The sequence below is a fragment of the Pseudophryne corroboree genome, chromosome 10 (genome assembly GCF_028390025.1).
Source record: "Pseudophryne corroboree isolate aPseCor3 chromosome 10, aPseCor3.hap2, whole genome shotgun sequence".
NCBI lineage: Eukaryota > Metazoa > Chordata > Amphibia > Anura > Myobatrachidae > Pseudophryne > Pseudophryne corroboree.
Window position 1 is genome coordinate 264,665,249 of NC_086453.1, and position 23,252 is coordinate 264,688,500.

At 48.8% G+C, this 23,252-nt stretch overlaps 1 protein-coding gene across 1 annotated transcript in view; it reads right to left on the reverse strand.

Moving 5' to 3' along the window:
* DIXDC1 (DIX domain containing 1) overlaps positions 1-23,252 on the reverse strand; it is a 360,729-nt gene that overhangs the window by 314,121 nt on the left and 23,356 nt on the right. The window contains exon 2 of the mRNA XM_063943242.1: positions 7,005-7,096. Within this exon, the coding sequence (XP_063799312.1) occupies positions 7,005-7,043 (39 nt within the window). The 5' untranslated portion in view covers positions 7,044-7,096. The remainder of the gene's footprint in view (positions 1-7,004; positions 7,097-23,252) is intronic.

A 23,252-nucleotide genomic window follows, 5' to 3' on the forward strand; every position in this document is an offset into this window, starting at 1 on the left:
ACACTGGCAAAAACAGCCTTATAACGGTTTTCTCTCCATTTTAAGAACCCGATTACCTCAGCCAGTATAAAAAAAAGTGGGAAGACTGCGCGCCATTGAAGGGGCGGGCCCTTCACTATGAGCGGATTCAGCAGCTCACCAGCGCCATTTTTCCTCTGCAGTAGACAAAGACGCTGACTGACAGGGACGCGCAGCTCCTCCGGAGAGACTCCAGATTACCTCAGCGGCACCAGGGGGTCAAAGCAGAGGGGGAGTGAGCGATTATTAGTGTACTGTGGGGTTCATTCCGAGTTGATCGTAGCTGTGCTAAATTTAGCGCAGCTACAATTAGGCACTCAGACATGCGGGGGGACGTCCAGCACAGGGCTAGTCCGCCCCGCATGTCGGTGCCGCCCCCTCGCAGAAATGCAAATGCATCGCACAGCGGCGAGGCTTTTGCATGCTTTTGCATTTCAGGAGTAACTCCCGGCCAATGCTGCTCCTGCGACTGGCCGGGCCAACCTCCGCACTACCCGGGTCGCAGCGGCTGCGTGTGACGTCACGCAGCCGCTGCGGCCCGCACCCCCAACGGTCCGGCCACGCCTGTGTTGGCCGGAACGCGCCCCCTACATGCCCCCTCCTGCCCAGTGACCGCCTCTGCCTGTCAATCAGGCAGATGCGGTCGCTACAATACAACAACCTTCGGCCGCCCAGCATGTGCCGGCGCACTGCGGCACCGGCGCATGTGCAGATCCGACCCGATCGCTGCGCTGCGATAAACTGCAGCAAGCGATCGGGTCGGAATGAGCCCCTAAGTCCCCTATCAGGGTACTTAGTCAGCGACACGGCTATGCTTGGCATTAGCGAAAAGGGCGCGGTGGGGGCTGGCTCCAAATTACTCTGTGTCTCGCTGAAGGGCTCTTTGTGGGTTAAGTGTGCGTGCGTGTGTGTGTGTGTGTGTGTGTGTGTGTGTGTGCGCTGTCACATTTACATTATGTCAGGCAAAGAGTGTGTTTCTTGTACAGCGGAGTGTTCCTCTTCACCAGGGGGCTCACTACTTACTGGGTACTCAGGGCAGTGCACCTTCCCAAAATAGCGGGGGTGAACCGGAATGGGATAATTCCATTAAGGGAATGATCTCAAATATTTCTACAAAGCTATCCCGCAAAGAGAAAGAGACGCAATACTTAAGACAGACTGTGGATGAGTTCATGAATAGAGACTCAGTCCCCAAACCAGTGTCTCAATACCCTCCTATTTGTCTGCAAAAACGATCTCTGGCCCATATCCTGCAGTCTGTGTTGAGGCAGTACTGCTAACCATACATACCATCCGTGCTGCCAACATTAAGGTTAGGGTTGGAGTTAAGGTTGGGGTTGGGGTTAACATCAGCAGAGAATATACAATATGTCCCAGAGAAGGTGTGTAATGAAGCACACAATGGATGGCTGCAGCATCTAACCAATCAGCAGACACCTTCGCCACCCACCACACAAAATTTGTCTTTGTCAAGCATTCCTAGTGTAACAATAATGATCCAGAGGGGGGGACCACTAGCTATCTGTAGCACATGAAAGAAGCCTGAAATGGGTACACCTATAACAGGTTCTGTCATACATTTCACCAAAGAACATTTTTAAAATAGCAAAGCGGGCAGCCCTGCTTGCTGCATAGATAGCGGCAGATTTAACAAGGGGGGTCATTCCGAGTTGTTCGCTCGCTAGCTGCTTTTAGCAGCATTGCACACGCTAAGCCGCCGCCCTCTGGGAGTGTATCTTAGTTTAGCAGAATTGCGAACGAAAGATTAGCAGAATTGCGAATAGGAAATTCTTACCAGTTTCTGAGTATCTCCAGACCTACTCACAGATTACGATCAGCTCAGGCCGTTTCGTTCCTGGTTTGACGTCACAAACACGTCCTGCGTTCGGCCTGCCACTCCCCCGTTTCTCCAGACACTCCCGCGTTTATCCCTGACACGCCTGCGTTTTTCCGCACACTCCCAGAAAACGGACAGTTTCCGCCCAGAAACACCCACTTCCTGTCAATCACACTCCGATCACTTCAATGATGAAAATTCTTCGTTCGGACGTGAGTAAATCTACTAAGTTTTGTGCTAAAATACTTACCGCATGCACACTGCATACCATACGCATGCGCATTTTTGCCTTAATCGCTCCGTTGCGAAAATCGTCAACGAGCGATCAACTCGGAATGACCCCCAATGAGCGATATTCTTGTTATCACTCGTTATGAATGTTAAATGGTTCTCCAGCCAATTAGCTCCTGTCATTTTTTAAATGCATAACAGTTAGGAGCTGATTGGCTGAAGCACCATTTAACGCGTGAATATCATTGTTAAATCTGCCCCATAATGACAGCTGCGTCTAGGGAAACATACAAAGGGAAGGGTTCTACAGTAATACAGATAATAATGCAAGTTGAACAGTGAGTTTAAACAGTTTAATAATTATTATTATTACTGATGTTTTTTGCAATATAAAGCTTATTTATTGGTATGGTGTGGCCAGTACAAACATGTAGTAAAAACTGCATCCAATCACAATTGAGCTCTCATTAATCTAACTGGCACCAGATCCATCATTTAACTAACATTTTATTCATTGGTCGCTATGGATTACAGCACACTTCTATTATCACCATAGCATGACATACATATTGTCATTTACATGTATTACAGTCATAAAAACACACATGGCAGTAAAATGAAAGCAGTGTGACCCTAAACACATGCTGCTGTCATATTACGCTGTGTTTACAAGCGCTGAACAGTACTAGGCAAAACAGCAGTAAAGATCAAAGGGATCAGAGAAGCTATATCCACTTAGTAAAGACCTGAATCCTCTAATCACGTTGCTCTGCCTGCTGCTCGTCTCAGTAAAGGTACAGACCAGGCTTACCTACTTTGCTGCCTCCTCCTCCAGGAGGAGGCAGCGTTGTAGGTGAATGGGGGCGTGGCCGGCAGCAGGACGGGTGGTTCGGGGGCGTGGCCGGCAGCAGGATGGGCGGTCCGGGGGTGTTGCATCAGGGTCGCGTAATCGTGACTCCACTCCCCGCAGTGCTGTGCCGAGAAATGAGGTGCTGCATAGCGGGGGGCGGAGCTACGATGATGCGATTCAGCGCGAATCGCGTCATCGGACCCCCATCGGCCCGCCTACTTGTTCACTGCTGCGGGCGGCCGAGGGGGAAAGCGGGAGGCTTGCCCACCTTTCCGGGGGGCCGGGAGGGTCACCCGATTTTCGGGAGCCTCCCGGCCATTCCGGGAGGGTAGGCAAGTATGGTACAGACTATTATGCTCACTAAAGCCCCGTACACATGGGGAGATGTGTGCTGAGCGATCTAGCACAGAGCGCTCAGCACACGTCTCTCTCCTGCTCAGCACCCAGTGCAATGTGTGCTGGGCAAAGGGGGAAGGGGAGGGGGGGGGGGGCAAAGGAAGGGGGAGGGGGCACTCATTTCACCCAGCGGTGAAATGAGCGATCTCGCTAGATTTGGCATGCATGCCTGCCAAATCTAGAGCCGTCGATAGTCCCGCGCATCGCTATCGCTATGGGCATACACACGGAGAGATCCTTAAGGGCCTAATTCTGAGTTGATCACAGCAGCAAGTTTGTTAGCAGTTGGGCAAAACCATGTGCACTGCAGGGGAGGGAGATATAACGTGCAGAAAGAGTTAGATTTGGGTGGGTTATTTTATTTCTGTGCAGGGTAAATACTGGCTGCTTTATTTTTACACTGCAATTTAGATTTCAGTTTGAACACACCCCACCGAAATCTATCTCTCTCTGCACATGTTATATCTGCCCCACCTGCACTGCACGTGGGGGGTAATTCAGACCTGATCGCTAGGCTGTATTTTTGTACAGCGGGCGATCAGGTCTAAACCGCGCATGCGTATGCACCACAATGTGCAGGCACGGTGCACGGGTACAAAGTGGATCGCCGCTCAGCGATGGGTATCTGCAAAGAATCCATTCACAGAGGCGTTCGAGATTGACAGGAAGAAGCCGTTTGTGGGTGGTAACTGAACGTTTTCTGGGAGTGTCTGGAAAAATGCAGGCGTGTACAAGCGTTTGCAGGGAGGGTTCCTGACGTCAATTCCGGTCCCGGACAGGCTGATGTGATCACAGCAGCTGAGTAAGTCCTGAGCTGTGCAGAGACTGCACAAGATCTGTTTGTACAGCTTGGCTACACATGCGTTGCACAGCTAATATACACTCCCCCTGTAGGCGGCGACTATCTGTTGGCAGCAGGGCAAAAATCGCCTGCTAGCAATCAGGTCTGAATTAGGCCCTGGGTTTTGACCATTAGCTAACAAATTTGCTGCTGCAATCAGATCTGAATTAGGCCCTAAACTTCCAGGGACAGGTGGATCACGTTTGCATAGTCTCCCGGATGGTCCAGAAGACTCACAGATCCCGCTCCAAATGGTTTTGCTTAGTGTAGACACAAACATTAACTTAATTTATTTTATTGTATTTTCTACTTCTTGAATAGTGGGCATGATACACCTCATAAATACCCACTTTTTGCAGAAGCCCTGCCCCATGTTACTTGACTCTGCAAAATGCCACATTTTGCAGTGCGGCGGAGAGCGTGATGGCAAAACTCATATATACACAGCCACCATTTCCACACCTTGTACCTCCCGATCTGGGGTTTCCCACCCTGTACCTCTCAATCTGAGGTCTCCCACCCTGTACGTCCCACTCTGGGGTCACCATCTCCCACTTTGGCATTCTTTGGGTAGTGTACTTGACCAGGCAAAATCACCCACAATAAGTCCAGCCTCCACACTGCCTGTCAGCTACCTTGTACAGGTGCTAGGACCCGGCTGGCGGAAACACGGACAGCGGCAGCCCCCTCCTCCATTCATGTAGGAGCCGCCGCTGATAGTGACTATGAAGATAGGGGAATACATGACCCACTGACAGCAAACTAAATAACACAGCTTAAGAGTTTCACATTAACCTTGTTTAAGCAGCAAAATTACTATAGGGACATGACAGCATGAAGCCCTTACAGATGTTATGCCTAATTCATCTAGATTCTGTCAGGCCGCTTACAGTATATTGGTGGTTCTAGCTATAAATATTATCTAAAACCAACCAGATTCCACACAGTCACACTGGACAACTGGAACCCACAGTATTCTTTTAAATAGTAAACAAATCCCTTCCTCACGGTGACATCATAATATGCGGATATTTAGTGACATTACGGTCTCTAAGTGGGCATGAACTGAGCCCAGCCCCCACCTCACAAATCCTGTGAAATGGATCCCAGTTCAAGCTCAGGGGTCATGCAGCACAAAAAAGACCCGGGCGAGCAGAGACACGTTGCTGAAAGGGGGAGTTAGTGGCAGCTGAACTAACCTAGGATTTCAGTCTAGAACAGCTTCTTCATGAAGATCTTTGCCAAGTCCAATGTCAAGCATCTGTTTCTTCAATAGATGCAGTTATAGGATTACTGCAAGAAACACTAAAATACGCCTGGTCTGGAAGTTATAGGGCTGCATAAACTGGGCACACCACAATATGACCGATATCAGACAATTTAGTGACCAGAAGAGGTGTTAGATTGCAATGATCCTATGAAGACAGGGGGATAAGTGACAGTAAACTAAACCACACAGCTTAAGAGTTTTTTCCCAGTAAAACGTAGAAGCAGTGATTATTCTATAACACAGGTTCTCAAACTCGGTCCTCATTACCCCACACAGTGCATGTTTTGCAGGTCTCCTCACAGAATCACAAGTGAAATAATTAGCTCCACCTGCGGACCTTTTAAAATGTGTCAGTGAGTAATTAATTCACCTGTGCACCTGCTGGGTTATCTGCAAAACATGCACTGTGTGGGGTCCTGAGGACCGAGTTTGAGAACCTATGTTCTATAATATAAACTACAGCAATATCCCCAATTCACTGCACTGAAATAGGACCTCTAGTTGCCAAGATTGAATAAAGATGAATAAAGATGTCAGTTCGGCTTGCCTTTAGTAAACTATGGGGTCAATCCTATTATCCGTGAAGGGTGTGATGTGCCGTTGCCGCAGCATTTTAACGTCGGCAACGGCATCCTATCTTACACCCTTCATGGGCTGGTTTTGGGCTGAATTCGCTCCAATTGCTCCAGGTCTATGGGACAGCGAGCACTTTTGTGCGAATTTGGGCTGCCGTAAAGTGTGTCCGCTGCCGCAAGGATTCGCACCCATGAAATCATAGTGGCTAATAGGATTGACCCCTATAACGTTGGCTGTATGCTAGAAGTATGCTAGAAAACAAGTATACTTCTATACAGAAGTATGCTAGAAAACAAGTGATACAGAAGTATGCTAGAAAACAAGTGATACTGTCTGTATATCACAGTGACTTAGTATAAACGGGATGCAGTCAGTTTACCTCCAATCAAAATCCCGACGTTCAAAATCCCGACACCAATTGACCGATGGTCAAAATCCCGACAAGTTCAAAATCCCGACATGGACAAAATACCGACATTTAAAATATCTACAAGGTCAAAATACCGACATGTAAAATGCCGACAGGTCAAAATACCGACATGAGTTTTTCATGATTTTTTTCATTGAAACCAACTTGTTCATACTTTACCATCCCAGTGGACCTGGAGGGGGAATATAATAGTGTGCCGAGCGCAGCGAGGCACCGCGCCCGAAGCATGGCGAGCGCAGCGAGCCATGCGAGGGGACGCGGTACACTTTATATGGTGTCCATGTTGACTTATGTCGACATACACACAAAAAAACAACCAAAAACGCATGTCGGTATTTTGACCTGTCGGCATTTTAGATGTCGGTATTTTGACCTTGTCGGTATTTTAAATGTCGGTATTTTGTCCATGTCGGGATTTTGACCTTGTCGGGATTTTGACCATCGGTCAATTGGTGTCGGGATTTTGAACGTCGGGATTTTGATTGGAGGTATTTCATACCGATCCTGTATAAACAGCAAAATGGCTATAGGGACATGACAGCATGGAGTACTTACAGATGTTGGGGGAGGGAAGTTCTGAGCTGGAGTCCCCATTATATTCTGCACTGGTCACACCTGAGAACCAGACCACACGTCCACAACTCCTTCTGAAATGTGAGGAGGACACAAGCCATAAGTCACATACTGTACTGTACATGCAGTAACTCAGCAGTGACGCTTACTACTTGTTATTGCAGGTGGAACCTGTTATTAATGCTTTGGTTGTAAATTACTACTAGCATTCTATATAGGCTATTAATGTTCAAAGAAACAGCAAAGTTACAAAATGAGAATACACAACATACAGGTATAAAACTAACGTATGGTCAGGACAGTAGGCAAAAGACATATAGAAAAAATAAGATTTTACTTACCGATAAATCTATTTCTCGTAGTCCGTAGTGGATGCTGGGGACTCCGTCAGGACCATGGGGAATAGCGGCTCCGCAGGAGACAGGGCACAAAAGCAAGCTTTTAGGATCACATGGTGTGTACTGGCTCCTCCCCCTATGACCCTCCTCCAAGCCTCAGTTAGGTACTGTGCCCGGACGAGCGTACACAATAAGGAAGGATCTTGAATCCCGGGTAAGACCCAAACCAGCCACACCAATCACACCGTACAACTTGTGATCTGAACCCAGTTAACAGTATGATAACAATGAAGTAGCCTCTAAAAAAGATGGCTCACAACAATAATAACCCGATTTTTGTAACAATAACTATGTACAAGTAATGCAGACAATCCGCACTTGGGATGGGCGCCCAGCATCCACTACGGACTACGAGAAATAGATTTATCGGTAAGTAAAATCTTATTTTCTCTAACGTCCTAGTGGATGCTGGGGACTCCGTCAGGACCATGGGGATTATACCAAAGCTCCCAAACGGGCGGGAGAGTGCGGGTGACTCTGCAGCACCGAATGAGAGAACTCCAGGTCCTCCTCAGCCAGGGTATCAAATTTGTAGAATTTTACAAACGTGTTCCCCCCTGACCACGTAGCTGCTCGGCAAAATTTTAAAGCCGAGACCCCCTCGGGCATCCGCCCAAGATGAGCCCACCTTCCTTGTGGAATGGGCATTGACAGATTTTGGCTGTGGCAGGCCTGCCACAGACTGTGCAAGCTGAATTGTACTACAAATCCAACGAGCAATAGTCTGCTTAGAAGCAGGAGCACCCATCTTTTGGGGTGCATACAATATAAACAGCAAGTCAGACTTTCTGACTCCAGCCGTCCTGGAAATATATATATATATATATATATATCTATTTTTAGGGCCCCGACAACGTCTAGCAACTTGGAGTCCTCCAAGTCCCTAGTAGCCGCAGGCACCACAATATGTTGTTTCAGGCGAAACGCTGACACCACCTTAGGAAGAAACTGGGGACGAGTCCGCAGTTCTGCCCTGTCCGAATGGAAAAACAAATATGAGCTTTTTTTAAGACAAAGCCCCCAATTCTGACAATCGCCTGGCCGAGGCCAGGGCCACAACATGGTCCCTTTCCATGTGAGATATTTCAAATCCACAGATTTGATCGGTTCAAACCAATATGATTTGAGGAATCCCAACACTACGTTGAGATCCCACGGTGCCACTGGAGGCACACAAGGGGCTGTATATGCAATACTCCCCTGACAAACGTCTGGACTTCAGGAACTGAAGCCAATTTTTTCTGGAAGAAAATCTACAGGGCCGAAACTTGAACCTTAATGGACCCCAATTTGAGGCTCATAGACACTCCTGTTTTCAGGAAGTGCAGAAATCGACCTAGTTGAAATTTTTTCGTGGGGCCTTCCTGGCCTCACCCACGCAACATATTTTCACCACATGTGGTGATAACGTTGTGCGGTCACCTCCTTCCTGGCTTTGACCAGGGTAGGTATGACCTCTTCCGGAATGCCTTTTCCCTTAGGATCCGGTGTTCAACCGCCATGCCGTCAAACGCAGTCGCGGTAAGTCTTGGAACAGACAAGGTCCCTGCTGGAGCAGGTCCTTTCTTAGAGGCAGATGCCACGGTTCCTCTTGGAACAGACATGGTTCTTGCTGAAAGCAAATCCCATCTTAGCTCCCGAGGCCATTAGTCCTCTGTGAGCATCTCTTGAAGTTCCGGGTACCAAGTCCCTCTTGGCCAATCCGGAGCCACGAGTATAGTTCTTACTCCTCTACGTCTTATAATTCTCAATACCTTGGTTATGAGAAGCAGAAGAGGGAACACATACACCGACTGTTACACCCACGGTGTTACCAGGACGTCCACAGCTATCGCCTGAAGGTCTTGTGACCTGGCGCAATACCTGTCCCGTTTTTTGTTCGGGCGGGACGCCATCATTTCCACCTTTGGTCTTTCCCAACGGTTCACAATCATGCGGAAAACTTCCCGATGAAGTTCCCACTCTCCCGGGTGGAGGTCGTGCCTGCTGAGGAAGTCTGCTTCCCAGTCGTCCACTCCCGGAATGAACACTGCTGACAGTGCTATCACATGATTTTCCGTCTAGCGAAAAATCCTTGCAGTTTTGACCACTGCCCTCCTGCTTCTTGTGCCGCCCTATCTGTTTACGTGGGCGACTGCCGTGATGTTATCCCACTGGATCAATACCGGCTGACCTTGAAGCAGAGGCCTTGCTAAGCTTATAGCATTACAAATTTGCTCTTAGCTCCAGTATATTTATGTGGAGAGAATTCTCCAGACTTGATCACACTCCCTGGAAATTTTTTCCCTGTGTGACTGCTCCCCAGCCTCTCAGGCTGGCCTCCGTGGTTACCAGCATCCAATCCTGAATGCCGAATCTGCGGCCCTCTAGAAGATGAGCACTCTGTAATCACCACAGGAGAGACACCCTTGTCCTTGGATATAGGGTTATCCGCTGATGCATCTGAAGATGCGATCCGGACCATTTGTCCAGCAGATCCCACTGAAGAGTTCTTGCGTGAAATCTGCCGAATGGAAGCGCTTCGTAATAAGCCACCATTTTTTACCAGGACTCTTGTGCAATGATGCACTGACACTTTTCCTGGTTTTAGGAGGATCCCGATTAGCTCGGATAACTCCCTGGCTTTCTCCTCTGGGAGAAACACCCTTTTCCTGGACAGTGTCCAGAATCATCCCTAGGACCAGCAGACGTGTCGTCGGAACAACTGCGGTTTTGGAATATTTAGAATCCACCCGTGCTGTCGTAGAACTACTTGAGATAGTGCTACTCCGACCTCCAACTGTTCTCTGGACCTTGTTCTTATCAGGAGGTCGTCCCTTTGAAGACGAATCCTCATTTCGGTCATTACCTTGGTAAAGACCCGGGGTGCCTTGGACACTCCAACGGCATCGTCTGAAACTGATAGTGACAGTTCTGTACCACGAACCTGAGGTACCCTTGGTGAGAAAAGCAAATTTTGGGACATGGAGGTAAGCATCCCTGATGTCCCGGGACACCATATAGTCCCCTTGTTCCCAGTTCGCTATCACTGCTCTGAGTGACTCCATCTGGATTTGAACCCTTGTAAGTGTTCAAATTTTTCAGATTTAGAATCGGTCTCACCTAGCCTTCTGGCTTCAGTACCACCCTATAGTGTGGAACAATACCCCTTTCCTTGTTGTAGGAGGGGTAATTTTATTATCACCTGCTGGGAATACAGCTTGTGAATTGTTTTCAATACTGCCTCCCTGTCGGAGGGGGACATTGGTACAGCAGACTACAGGAACCTGCGAGGGGGGAAACGCCTCGACATTCCAATCTGTGCCCCTTTGATACTACTTGTAGGATCCAGGGGTCCTGTACGGTCCCAGCGTCATGCTGAGAACTTAGTAGAAGCGGTGGAGGGCTTCTGTTACTGGGAATGGACTGCCTGCTGCAGTCTTCTTCCCTTTCCTCTATCCCTGGGCAGATATCTTATAGGGACGAAAAGACTGAGGCTGAAAAGACGGTGTCTTTTTCTGCAGAGATTTGACTTAGGGTAAAAAACGGTGGATCTTCCAGCAGTTGCCGTGGCCACCAGGTCCCATGGACCGACCCCAAATAACTCCTCCCCTTTTATACGGCAATACATCTTTGTGCCGTTTGGAATCTGCATCCCCTGACCACTGTCGTGTCCATAACATCTTCTTGCAGATATGGACATCGCATTTACTCTTGATGCCAGAGTGCAAATATCCCTCTGCGCATCTCGTATATATAGAAATGCATCCTTTAAATGCTCTATAGTCAATAAAATACTGTCCCTGTCAAGGGTATCAATATTTTTAGTCAGGGAATCCGACCAAGCCACCTCAGCTCTGTACATCCAGGCTGAGGCGATCGCTGGTCACAGTATAACACCAGCATGTGTGTGTATACTTTTTAGGATATTTTTCTGATAAGCATGTGAGCGCCTTATCCACCCTGAGGGGTGTTTCCCAATGCGCCTTAACTTCTGGCGGGAAAAGGTATACCGCCAATAATTTTCTATCGGGGGAAACCCACGCATCATCACACACTTCATTTAATTTATCTGATTCAGGAAAAACTACAGGTAGTTTTTTCACCTCACACATAATACCCTTCTTTGTGGTACTTGGAGTATCAGAAATATGTAACACCTCCTTCATTGCCCTTAACGTGTGGCCCTAACGGAAAATACGTTTGTTTCTTCACCGTCGACACTGAAATCAGTGTCCGTGTCTGGGTCTATGTCGACCGACTGAGGTAAATGGGCGTTTTTACAAGCCCCTGACGGTGTCTGAGACGCCTGGACCGGTACTAATTTGTTCGCCGGCCGTCTCATGTCGTCAACCCACTTGCAGCGTGTTGACATTATCACGTAATTCCATAAGTAAGCCATCCATTCCGGTGTCGACTCCCTAGAGAGTGACATCACCATTACAGGCAATTTGCTCCGTCTCCTCACCAACATTTTCCTCATACATGTCGACACACACGTACCGACATACAGCACACACATAGGGAATGCTCTGATAGAGGACAGGACCCACTAGCCCTTTGGGGAGACAGAGGGAGAGTTTGCCAGCACACACCAAAATGCTATAATTATACAGGGACAACCCTTATATAAGTGTTCCTCCCATATAGCATTTAATATATATGTATATCGCCAAATCAGTGCCCCCCCTCTCTGTTTTAACCCTGTTTCTGTAGTGCAGTGCAGGGGAGAGCCTGGGAGCCTTCCCCTCAGCCTTTCTGTGAGGGAAAATGGCGCTGTGTGCTGAGGAGAATAGGCCCCGCCCCCTTTTCGGCGGGCTTCTTCTCCGGAGATTGTGAAGTCTGGCAGGGGTTAAATACATCCATATAGCCTCAAGGGCTATATGTGATGTATTTTTCGCCATACAGGTATTCTACATTGCTGCCAGGGCGCCCCCCCCCGCGCCCTGCACCCTCCGTGATCGCTGTGGGAAGTGTGCTGACAGACAATGGCGCACAGCTGCAGTGCTGTGCGCTACCTGAGGAAGACTGAAAAGTCTTCTGCCGCCTGGTTCCGGACCTCTTCAATCTTCAGCATCTGCAAGGGGGTCGGCGGCGCGGCTCCGGGACGAACCCCAGGGCGAGACCTGTGTTCCGACTCCTTCTGAAGCTAATGGTGTCCAGTAGCCTAAGAATCCAATCCATCCTGCACGCAGGTGAGTTGAAATTCTCTCCCCTAAGTCCCTCGATGCAGTGAGCCTGTTGCCAGCAGGACTCACTGAAAATAAAGAACCTAAAAACTTTTTCTAAGCAACTCTTTAAGAGAGCCACCTAGATTGCACCCTTCTCGGACGGGCACAAAAACCTAACTGAGGCTTGGAGGAGGGTCATAGGGGGAGGAGCCAGTACACACCATGTGATCCTAAAAGCTTGCTTTTGTGCCCTGTCTCCTGCGGAGCCGCTATTCCCCATGGTCCTGACGGAGTCCCCAGCATCCACTAGGACGTTAGAGAAATAGGAACAAGTGCGAAGTAAACCAAAAGACACGGCTAAAGTCAGGAGCTAAGGGTTAGGCCAGTGGTTCCCAAACTTTCTTGAGCACTATGAGCATCATAATATTGTCACGTCATCCCAAGGCCAAAAGTTTCTCATTCAGGCAGTCAGTCACAAAGCTCCTCTGTGATCATGTGATGGCAGAGTAAGGAGAATGGGATTTTGGGGCGGTTACTGAGTTGGGAGCAAAGCAAAAATAGCAAGTAACTTTGTGCCTGGAACAAATCATGTAGAGGGTGCAAATACATTTGTCACTCATCCTGACAGGGCAAATACCATTTAGCCACAAATGATGGGCAGTGTTATTTGTGTACTGCAGATTAGATTTGTGTTTGGACACGTCCCACTCACATCTAACTCTCTCTGCACATTTTACATCTGCCAAACCTGCAGTGCAGCATAGTTTTACTAAGATGCCAGTTATATCTCATCCATATGACCCGCATTATTGCAGGGCAAGAAGGTTCAAGCCCAGTACAGGCACAATGTGAAAGGGTCGATCTGGGTCAATCCCAGGTCCGCTACCAGGGTCATGATTACATACCTCCCAACATTGGGAGATGGAATAGAGGGACTCGATGGCGCGGTCTATGGGAAAGGGTGTGGCTCGCGATTGCGGCACTCGCGCAAAACCGAGCCCATTTCCCGTCATTCAGGGGGTATGCCCAGCGCTCTGTGAGCTGCTGGCATGCCCCCAGTCCCTCTGTCTCCCGTGAATAGACGCTGTGCACATAGCATCTATTCAGGGACGGTTCTGGGGCTCTGTGCGCCCCGGGCGGCATTAGGGGGCGTGGCTTCGTAGAGGGGACGTGGTCATTTACGCCCCCTGTACAGACTGAAATGATGTGCGGTGCGCGATGACGTCAACGCGCACCGCACAGTAAAGGACCTCTCCACGAAGGGAAACTAGACGCGTACGTGTCTAGTTTCCCTTCACAGCGGCAGCGGGGCCCCGGGCAAAAGTCCTGCTTGCCCGTGGCAAGATCCGCTACTGCATCTATTCTCTGCTGCACTGCTAGGCAGAGCAGCGACTGACAGGAGCCTCCCAAATCCCCCCCACCCCAGGACACTGTGGCCCATGGGTGGGACAGTTGGGAGGTATGTGATTAGGGTTATTCCTGGGCCACATCCTCATGTGAATGTAGTTACCACTTACTTACCTACTCTCCCTAAATATACAGGAGATTCCCAGTATCTCCCGACAAAAGAGAGCAGTGTGGCCGGCTTGATGAAGCGATTTGCTTTAAACTGCAGCATTGTAGACCATCTGTTGTTTTAAAATGATGGTAATCAAGTTTTTGTAACGAAGGGGGAGGGGGGGGGGGGTCCCAGGATGACTAATGCACAGCACCAAGCCCCACGCAGCTCGCAACTGGCTGGCTCACTCCCAGAGGGGCAGCTGACACGTCAGCAAGTATGTGTTACTGCTGTAATCACATGGCACTGGACAAACTGTTGTTGAAGTCAAAAATATTACATAGAGAGAACATACAGACTCCACACATTATGAGTCGCTATGCTTGCAAATACGTGCAGCGAGCACAGCAATATATGGTAACATACGCATTTACACAGACATGCCACAATGATAGATTCGACACATATTTCATACAGCACATAAATTGAACATATCAAGCGCCAGACATCATAACGTTTTAAATTATATAATGGAGTAACGTCATGTATGTGTATCATTGGAGCGGAGCAAGATGGACATGTCGTGCTTGGTGTCAAAGTAACCAGATAATGTGTGTATCAATTTAATGCCTGTTATTAAGTTGTAGCACATTGCCATTAGTAGATATGATTGAATGTATGAATATAAAGCCACAATTCTGAAGAGAACAATGGACATTCCATTTCAAGCATGTGGACAGGAAACTTAGGCCAGGCCTTTTGATGTCTTCAAGGCTTGCATATGAACTGACCAATGACTCATCATGAATGAGAACGTTCCCTCCCCTAGACTAATAACAAGAGACCTGTGCACGCCCCCAACTCTCAGTGTATTGCTGAACACTCACACACAGATGGCCCTTTTTGTCCCAGATGATGGTGGAGATGCTGCCTGTCCAGTAGCTGCATGATTTTAATGAGAGCGAGAGTGATATGGAGTGGAGAATGTATTTGAGCAAAATATGGTAATTGTATTGCTGGCCGTGTCTGTATTTGAATTAGTTTGTAATAACTGCTTACTGTATAAATTGTAACCATGTAACTATATATATATACTGTACATTGTGATATATTGAATACATATCCTTTTAATAACAAATATATACATCAATGAGCTTTGGAACTCAGATAATGTGTGGGTGTATTATTTTCTCTTATGGGATGTAGTGTTTTTGCGATGTATAGCGCACATTCATAGCACATGGTAATAAGATGCGCAGGCATCCACAGTATATATTAGAGCTGGCATTTTAAATATTTGTTAGAAAATAATTTGACTTTTACACTGTAAATCACTAATACAGTAGCAGCTTAAATGAAAACCTTACAGATAAATGATCTACATGATCACCAAACTTTAGGTCCTCAGAGGCCAAAGTATCGAACTTGTTGAACTTGGCAAACGTGTTCGACCCCGACCAAGTAGCCGTTCGGCAAGCTGAATAGCCGAGACACCCCAGGCAGCCGCCCAGGAAGAACCCACTTTACGGGTAGAGTGGGCCTGAACAGATCTTGGACATGCCAAACCTGCAGTAGAATAAGCATGCTGGATAGTAAGCGTGATCCAGCGAGAAATTGTCTGCTTAGAAGTCAATCCTGTTGGGATCATAAAGGACAAATAGCGTGTCCGACTTCCCATGACGAGCAGTCCATTTCAAATATATCTTCAAAGCCCGCACGACATCCAAGGATTTTGAGGAAATCGAGGTGTCAGTAGCCACTGGCACCACAATGGGTTGGTTGATAAGAAAAACCGACACAACCTTTGGAAGAAATTGCTGACGCGTTCTGAGTTCAGCTCTATCTTCATGGAAAATCAAACAGGGCCTCTTGTGCGACAATGCCCCTAATTCAGACACACGTCTTGCAGATACCAATGCCAACAGTGTGACTGCCTTCCAAGTAAGAAACATTACGTCCACCTCCCGTAAAGGTTTGAATCAATCCGATTGCAGGAACTGCAGCACCACATTAAGATCCCAAGGTGCCGTAGGAGGCACAAAAGGTGGTTGGATGTGCAGAACTACTTTCAAGAATGTCTGAACCTCAGGAAGAGCAGCCAATTGTTTCTGGAAGAAAATGGACATGGCCCACATCCACACCGGCTTGCAGAAAGAGAAGAAAACGTCCCAGTTGAAACTCCACCATAGGAAACTTCCTGGATTCACACCAAGACACATATTTTTTCCAAATCCGATGGTAATGCTGAGACATCCGATGGTAATGCTGAGACGTTACCCCCTTCCTAGCTTGGATCAGAGTAGGCATGACCTCGTTCGAAATGCCCTTCAGAGCTACAATCCAGCGTTCAACCACCATGCCGTCAAACATAGCCGCAGTAAGTCTTGATAGGCGAACGGCCCCTGTTGCAGAAGGTCCTTGCGAAGAGGACAAGGCCTCAGATGCTCCAGCAGCAATGCCAGAAGATCTGCGTACTAAGCCCTTCTTGGCCAGTCCGGAGCAATGAGGATAGCTGAACACTTGTTCTTTGTAGTAGTTTGAGAATCCTTGGGATGAGTGGAAGTGGAGGGAACACATACACTGACTGGAACACCCACTGAGTTATCAGGGCGTCCACCGCCACTGCTCGTGGGTCTCGTGACCTGGAGCAGTACCTCCGAAGCGTCTTGTTGAGATGAGAGGCCATCAAGTCTATCTGAGGTATACCCCATCGGCTTGTTACCTCTGCGCATACCTCCAGGCGGAGGCCCCATTCTCCTAGATGGAGATCGTGTCTGCTGAGGAAGTCTGCTACGCAGTTGCCCAGAGGAGGATTCTTGTTACCTCTGACATCGCAGTTCTGCTCTTCATTCCGCCCTGCCTGTTTACGTAGAACACCGATGTGACGTTGTCCAACTGAACCTGAATGGCTTGATCCTGTAGAAGATGCGCCGCTTGTAGAAGTCCGTTGCATATGGCCCTTAGTTCCAGAATGTTTATTGGAAGGACAGATTCCTGACCTGACCACTTTCCTTGGAATTTTACCCTCTGGGTGACTGCTCCCCAACCTCTGAGACTTGCATCCGTGGTTAGAAGAATCCAATTCTGAAACCCGGACCTGCGGCCCTCAAGTAGGTGAGAAGTTTGCAGCCACCAGAGGAGCGAAATTCTGGCTTTCGGCAACAGGCGTATCCGCTGGTGCATGTGAAGATGTGATCCCGACCACTTGTCCAGGAGATCCAGCTGGAAGAACCTTGCATGGAATCCTCCGTATTGTAGAGCCTCGTAGAAGGCTACCATCTTTCCCAGAAGGCGAATGCACTGATGAACCGATACCCGGGCTGGCTTCAAAACATCCCGGACCATTGACTGGATCACCAACGCTTTCTCCAGTGGTAGAAACACCCTCTGCACTTCCGTGTCGAGTATCATCCCCAGGAAGGACAGACTCCGTGTCGGTTTCAAATGTGACTTTGGCAGGTTCAGGATCCACCCATGAACCCAAAACAGTTGAATTGAGAGTGCAATACTCTGCAACAACTTCTCTTTGGAAAATGCCTTTATCAGCAGATCGTCCAGATATGGAATTATGTTCACTCCCTGTCTCCGGAGGTGGAGCATCCTCTCCGCCATGACCTTGCCTGGTGAGGCAGCCAGATCGGAATGTGAAGGTACGCATCCTTGATATCCAGGGATACTAGGAATTCCCCCTCCTCCAGACCTGAGATTACCGCTCTCAGAGACTCCATCTTGAATTGGAAAATCCCCAAGTAAGGGTTCAATGACTTCAGGTTCAATATAGGCCTTACCAAAGCGTCCAGTTTCGGTACCACAATCAGGTTTGAGTAATAACCCTTGGTTTTAAGGTGGAACTGGAACAATGACATTTGTTCGTACCAATTTTTTAATGGCTTCCTGCAGGATAGCACTTTCTATCAGCAAAACTGGTAAGCCTGATTTGAAGAATCTGTGAGGTGGGAGTTCCTGAAACTCCAGTCTGTAGCCCTGGGCAACAATGTCTGTCACCCAGGGGTCTAGGCATGATGATGCCCAGACGTCACTGAAATATTTCAGTATCGCTCCCACCTGCCCGATCTCCAGGCTGGGAGGTTCACTGTCATGCAGAAGATGCGGAGGGAGCAGAACCTGGTTTCTCTTCCTGGGAACCTGTTGGTGCAGGGTTTTTTTTATTTTTCCCGACCTCCTCTAAAGAAGGTGGGGGTGGGGGTTTGGATTTTTACAAATTTTGCGGTCCAAAAGGACTGCTGTGTAGGCGTAGGATAAGATTTCCTAGCCGATGCTGCTGCGGAGGGAAGAAATGTCGACTTACCCGCAGTTACCATGGAAATCCACGTCCCCAAATTGTGCCTGACCTGTGAAGGGCAGGGTCTCCACACTTTTCTTGGATTCTGCATCCGCAGTCCATTGGCGTAGCCAGAGTCCTCTGCGTGCCGATACAGCCATGGAAGTAGCCCTTGCATTAAGCAGGCCAATGCCCTTCATGGCCTCCACCATGAAACCTGCAGAATCCTGTATGTGACGTAAAAACAAATCAATGTCACTCCTATCCATAGTATCTAATTCCTCTAGTAATGTGCCTGACCACTTTACTATGGCTTTAGAAATCCACGCACAAGCAATAGTTGGCCTTAAAGCCACGCCTGTAGCAGTGTATAGTGATTTCAGCGTAGTCTCAATATTGCGGTCAGCCGGTTCCTTTAAGGCGGTTGAACCAGAGACAGGTAAAACCACCTTTTTAGACAACCTAGATACAGAAGCGTCTACAATAGGTGGGTTTTCCCACTTCTTTCTATCCTCTTCAGGGAAAGGGAAAGCAATGAGAATTCTTTTAGGGATCTGAAATGTTTTCTCTGGGTTTTCCCAGGATTTTTCAAACAAGGAGTTTAACTCTGTAGAAGCAGGGAAGGTAAGCGAGGATTTCTTATTTACTGTAAAATAAGATTCCTCTTCCTGCTCAGGTACCTGCTCAGAAATATGCAAAACATCCCTAATGGCTTCAATCATCAGTTGCACCCCTTTAGCAAGGGATGCATCTCCTCCCTGCATATCCCGATCACCGACCCCTGTATCAGAGTCGGTATCAGTGTCAGCTTGCATTATCTGGGCAAGTGTACGTTTTTGCGGGTATGTAAGTGCAGGTTTAGACGAAGTAGTGGGTGCTGAATACCTCAAACCCTCTACAGATTTTCTCAAAAACTGCATCTCTTTCTCATTATGTGACATCCTAGTTGCAATCTGGGATATCATTCCCCTTAAAGAATCCACCCATGGGGGTTCCGATTCAGACGGCTGAGATAGTATATTCCAGTCCTGAGTACATGGAATAGACTCCTCAGGAGAAGATAAACACTCTGCAGCACAGGACAGGAGTAGACATGGTAATGTGGATATACACTTACACACACACACAGGAAAATGTCAGACACAGTTTCCCCCAGAGCACCTTCAGAGAGTCACAGAGTATAAGGAGCCAGCCACACAGCGCCCCTGTAGGCAGTTATTATGATAAAAGCCCGGCGCTGACTAACTAACCTAAATAGGTTAATTAGTACTACTATCACAGTCCCCCCCTGTCTATAACACCCTGGTACCGCAGAGTTATAGCTGGAGTTATGTGGAGGGCAGCGCTCCCTGTCAGCGTCTTCCTATGATCTGCAGGGAGAAAATGGCGCTGGCGAGTGCTGGATCCGCTCTGAGAGGAAGCCCCGCCCCTTGTAATGGCACGCGGCTTCCCGCACTAATTGTTTATACTGGCCTGAGGTTTCTTTGTGCTAACAAGGGGATTAGCCCCTGTTAGCTGCGTGACCAGTGTAGGGTGTATCCGCGCCAGCTCAGGACGCCCCTCAAAGCGCCTACAAAGTACTGTGTTGTTGAGCCTTCCCGGAGCGCAGCCTGTCAGAGCTGCGCTCCCACCCTTGTGCCGCCATACCCGCCGGCGACCCGCTAACCAGGACGCCGGCGCTGTACTCACCACTTTTCTTTCTTCTGGCTCTGTTAGGGGGTGGCGGCTGTGCTGCGGGAGTGAGCGGTCGCCTCGTGGGCTTGTGATCAGCACCCTCAGGAGCTCAGTGTCCTGTCAGCGGCGTAGAGAACCATTAACTCTTCAGGAAGTTGGTTCCTGCTCCCCCCCCCCCCCCCCCCCAAGTCCCACGAAGCAGGGAGGCTGTTGCCGGCAGCCTTTCTGTACCTAACTAACTCTAGAAAACAACTAAACTAGAAAAACTCCTAGGAGCTTCCCTAGCTGTGACCGGCTCCTCCGGGCACATTTTCTAAACTGGGTCTGGTAGGAGGGGCATAGAGGGAGGAGCCAGCCCACACTATTAAACTCTTAAAGTGCCAGTGGCTCCCAAAGGACCCGTCTATACCCCATGGTACTAAATTGGACCCCAGCATCCTCTAGGACGTCAGAGAAAATATTTTAAGGGATTTAGGTCTATCCTCAGGTCCACAGAGCACTGTTCTCTATGTAGTCCTCAGTAGTTACCTCTGTTATCAATATCCTCGGCCTGTTACCTTGCTGTCTGCCACTCCCTCTGTGCACTTCTGTTTCCCCAGCTATCTGCCCTCTCTGGTTGTGCCCCCGGCTCTCTGCTCTAAGCAGCGCGTCAGGTAACTGTTAGCTTCTCTGTCTTGTGCTTTACCTTTGCCTCTCTGTTTCCATGCACAGTGCACCTAATTCAGAGATATACGCAAACCTAATGGCTTACGTACATCTCCGATGGCGTGAAATCTGTGCAGATGGCGCACTACGCATGTGCAGATCTTGTTCTAAGAGATTGCGTCCAGTTTCCCCAAAGCTGCATGACCAACATACTGCGGCCCATTGGGGGCACGGACAAGGCAGCGACGACCAGCATTCTCGGAAATGGGGTGTGTCAGTCCAGTTTTCAAGGCATTCCAAGGCCAGTGTCTGTGTCTGTGGCCCCAGCTGCTTGAAAACACTGGGCATCATGCGTACTCTAAAGGCCCGTACACACTGGTCGATATATCGGCGGATCTCTTGAACGGCCGATATATCGCGGGACCGTCGGCCAGTGTGTACGCCCGATACGTCTGTGAACTCCGTCGTTCACAGACGTATCGCGTCGGCCGCGCAGCACAGCCGACAGCCAATATATCTACCGATATATTGGCGCATCGCTGTGTGTGTACGGGGCGGTCGGCCGACCGCCCGTACACATGCTGCGGCGGCCGGCGGTGATTGACAGCTGAACTGGGCGGGCGTGTGTACACGCCCGCCCAGTTCATGACGTCAGTCCCCGACGGATCGGGCAGTGTGTATGCACAGCACACTGCCCGATCCGTCCATAGATATATCTGCAGATCAGTTGATCTGCAGATATATCTATTAATGTGTACCCACCTTAAGGGATACTCAGATGACTGATGTTCACGCAGCGGGAACCAATGCTGTGACGTCAGACGTCTCCTGCTGCTTTTACATGTTACAGAACATCTGCTGCGTACAGTGTGGGTGGTTCAAAGCTGATCGTAGCTGTGCTAAATTTAGCACATCTACTATCAGTTTCTCTGACATGCGGGGGGACGCCCAGCACAGGGCTAGTCCGCCCCGCATGTCAGACCCTACCCGGCCCGCCCCCGCAACAGTCCTGACACGCCTGCATTGTCCAGACTGGGCCCCACCAACGGCGTTCTAATGCCGTTGGCACACCCCTCCTGCCCCACGATCGCCTCTGCCTGTCAATCAGGCAGAGGCAATCACACCAGTGAGATGTGAGATGCTTTTAGCGAGCGCACTCCACAAAACCCTCTGAATCACCCCCAAAGATATCTATCTCTGAATCTGCCCACATTCCTCCACCACATTCTGGGGCAGATTTAGTAAGCCTAGTGAAGTGATAAAGTGGAAGGTGATAAAGCCCCAACCAATGAGCTCCTAACTGTCAATTTTTCAAATCCAGTCTGTGACATGGAAGTTACGAGCTGATTGGCTGGTACTTTATCACCTTCGACTTTATCACTTCACCAGGCTTAATAAATCTGCCCCTCTATTTCTTACTGCTCTATCCTATTACACTTCAAACCCTTTTTGTCACATCTGCTTATAGGAAGAGTCAACAAACCACTTCACTAGCTCACGGTATCAGTATAGCCAGTAGCGGATCTTGCCACGGGCAAGCAGGACTTTTGCCCGGGGCGCCGCCTTCCGGAGGGCGCTGGCGCCTTCCGGAGGGCGCCGCACCGTGGCAAGATCCGCCACTGCTGCCCGCTGTGTCCCCCGTCCGCCTCCGCTGCCCGCTGCCGTCCCCGTCCACCTCCTGTGTAGGGAACTAGACGCTATGGGGTAAATTTACTAAGCTCCCGATTTTGACCGAGATGCCGTTTTTTCATCAAAGTGTCATCTCAGTAATTTACTAAGCAATAATCACGGCAGTGATGAGGGCATTCGTAATATTTTGAAGTCCTAGGAAAAAAATCACGAATGAATACACCATCGGTCAAAACGCGGCTGTTTAAGTATGAATCTCGGTCATTTACTAAGAAGTGCAAAGCAAAAAAAAAACAAACACTGCCGTGAAAAATTACAACTCGTAAAAAAGTGCTAAAAAAAACCAGACCTTTTTTTTTTATTCGTGATTGGATAGGCATGCACGGATCCATGAGATCCGTGCATGTATATCAGTGGGAAGGGGTGGGAAAGTGCTTATTTTTCAATTATTGTTCAATTTTTTTTTTTTTTTTAATTAAACACTGTAAAATTTATAAAAAAAATTGCGTGGGGTCCCCCCTCCTAAGCATAACCAGCCTCGGGCTCTTTGAGCCGATCCTGGTTGCAGAAATATGGGGAAAAAATTGACAGGGGTTCCCCCATATTTAAGCAACCAGCATCGGGCTCTGCGCCTGGTCCTGGTTCCAAAAATACGGGGGACAAAAAGAGTAGGGGTCCCCCGTATTTTTAAAACCAGCACCGGGCTCCACTAGCTGGACAGATAATGCCACAGCCGGGGGTCACTTTTATATAGTGCCCTGCGGCCGTGGCATCAAAAATCCAACTAGTCACCCCTGGCCGGGGTATCCTGGGGGAGTGGGGACCCCTTCAATCAAGGGGTCCCCCCCCCCCAGCCACCCAAGGGCCAGGGGTGAAGCCCGAGGCTGTCCCCCCCCATCCAATGGGCTGCGGATGGGGGGGCTGATAGCCTTTGTTGTAAAAGAAAATATATTG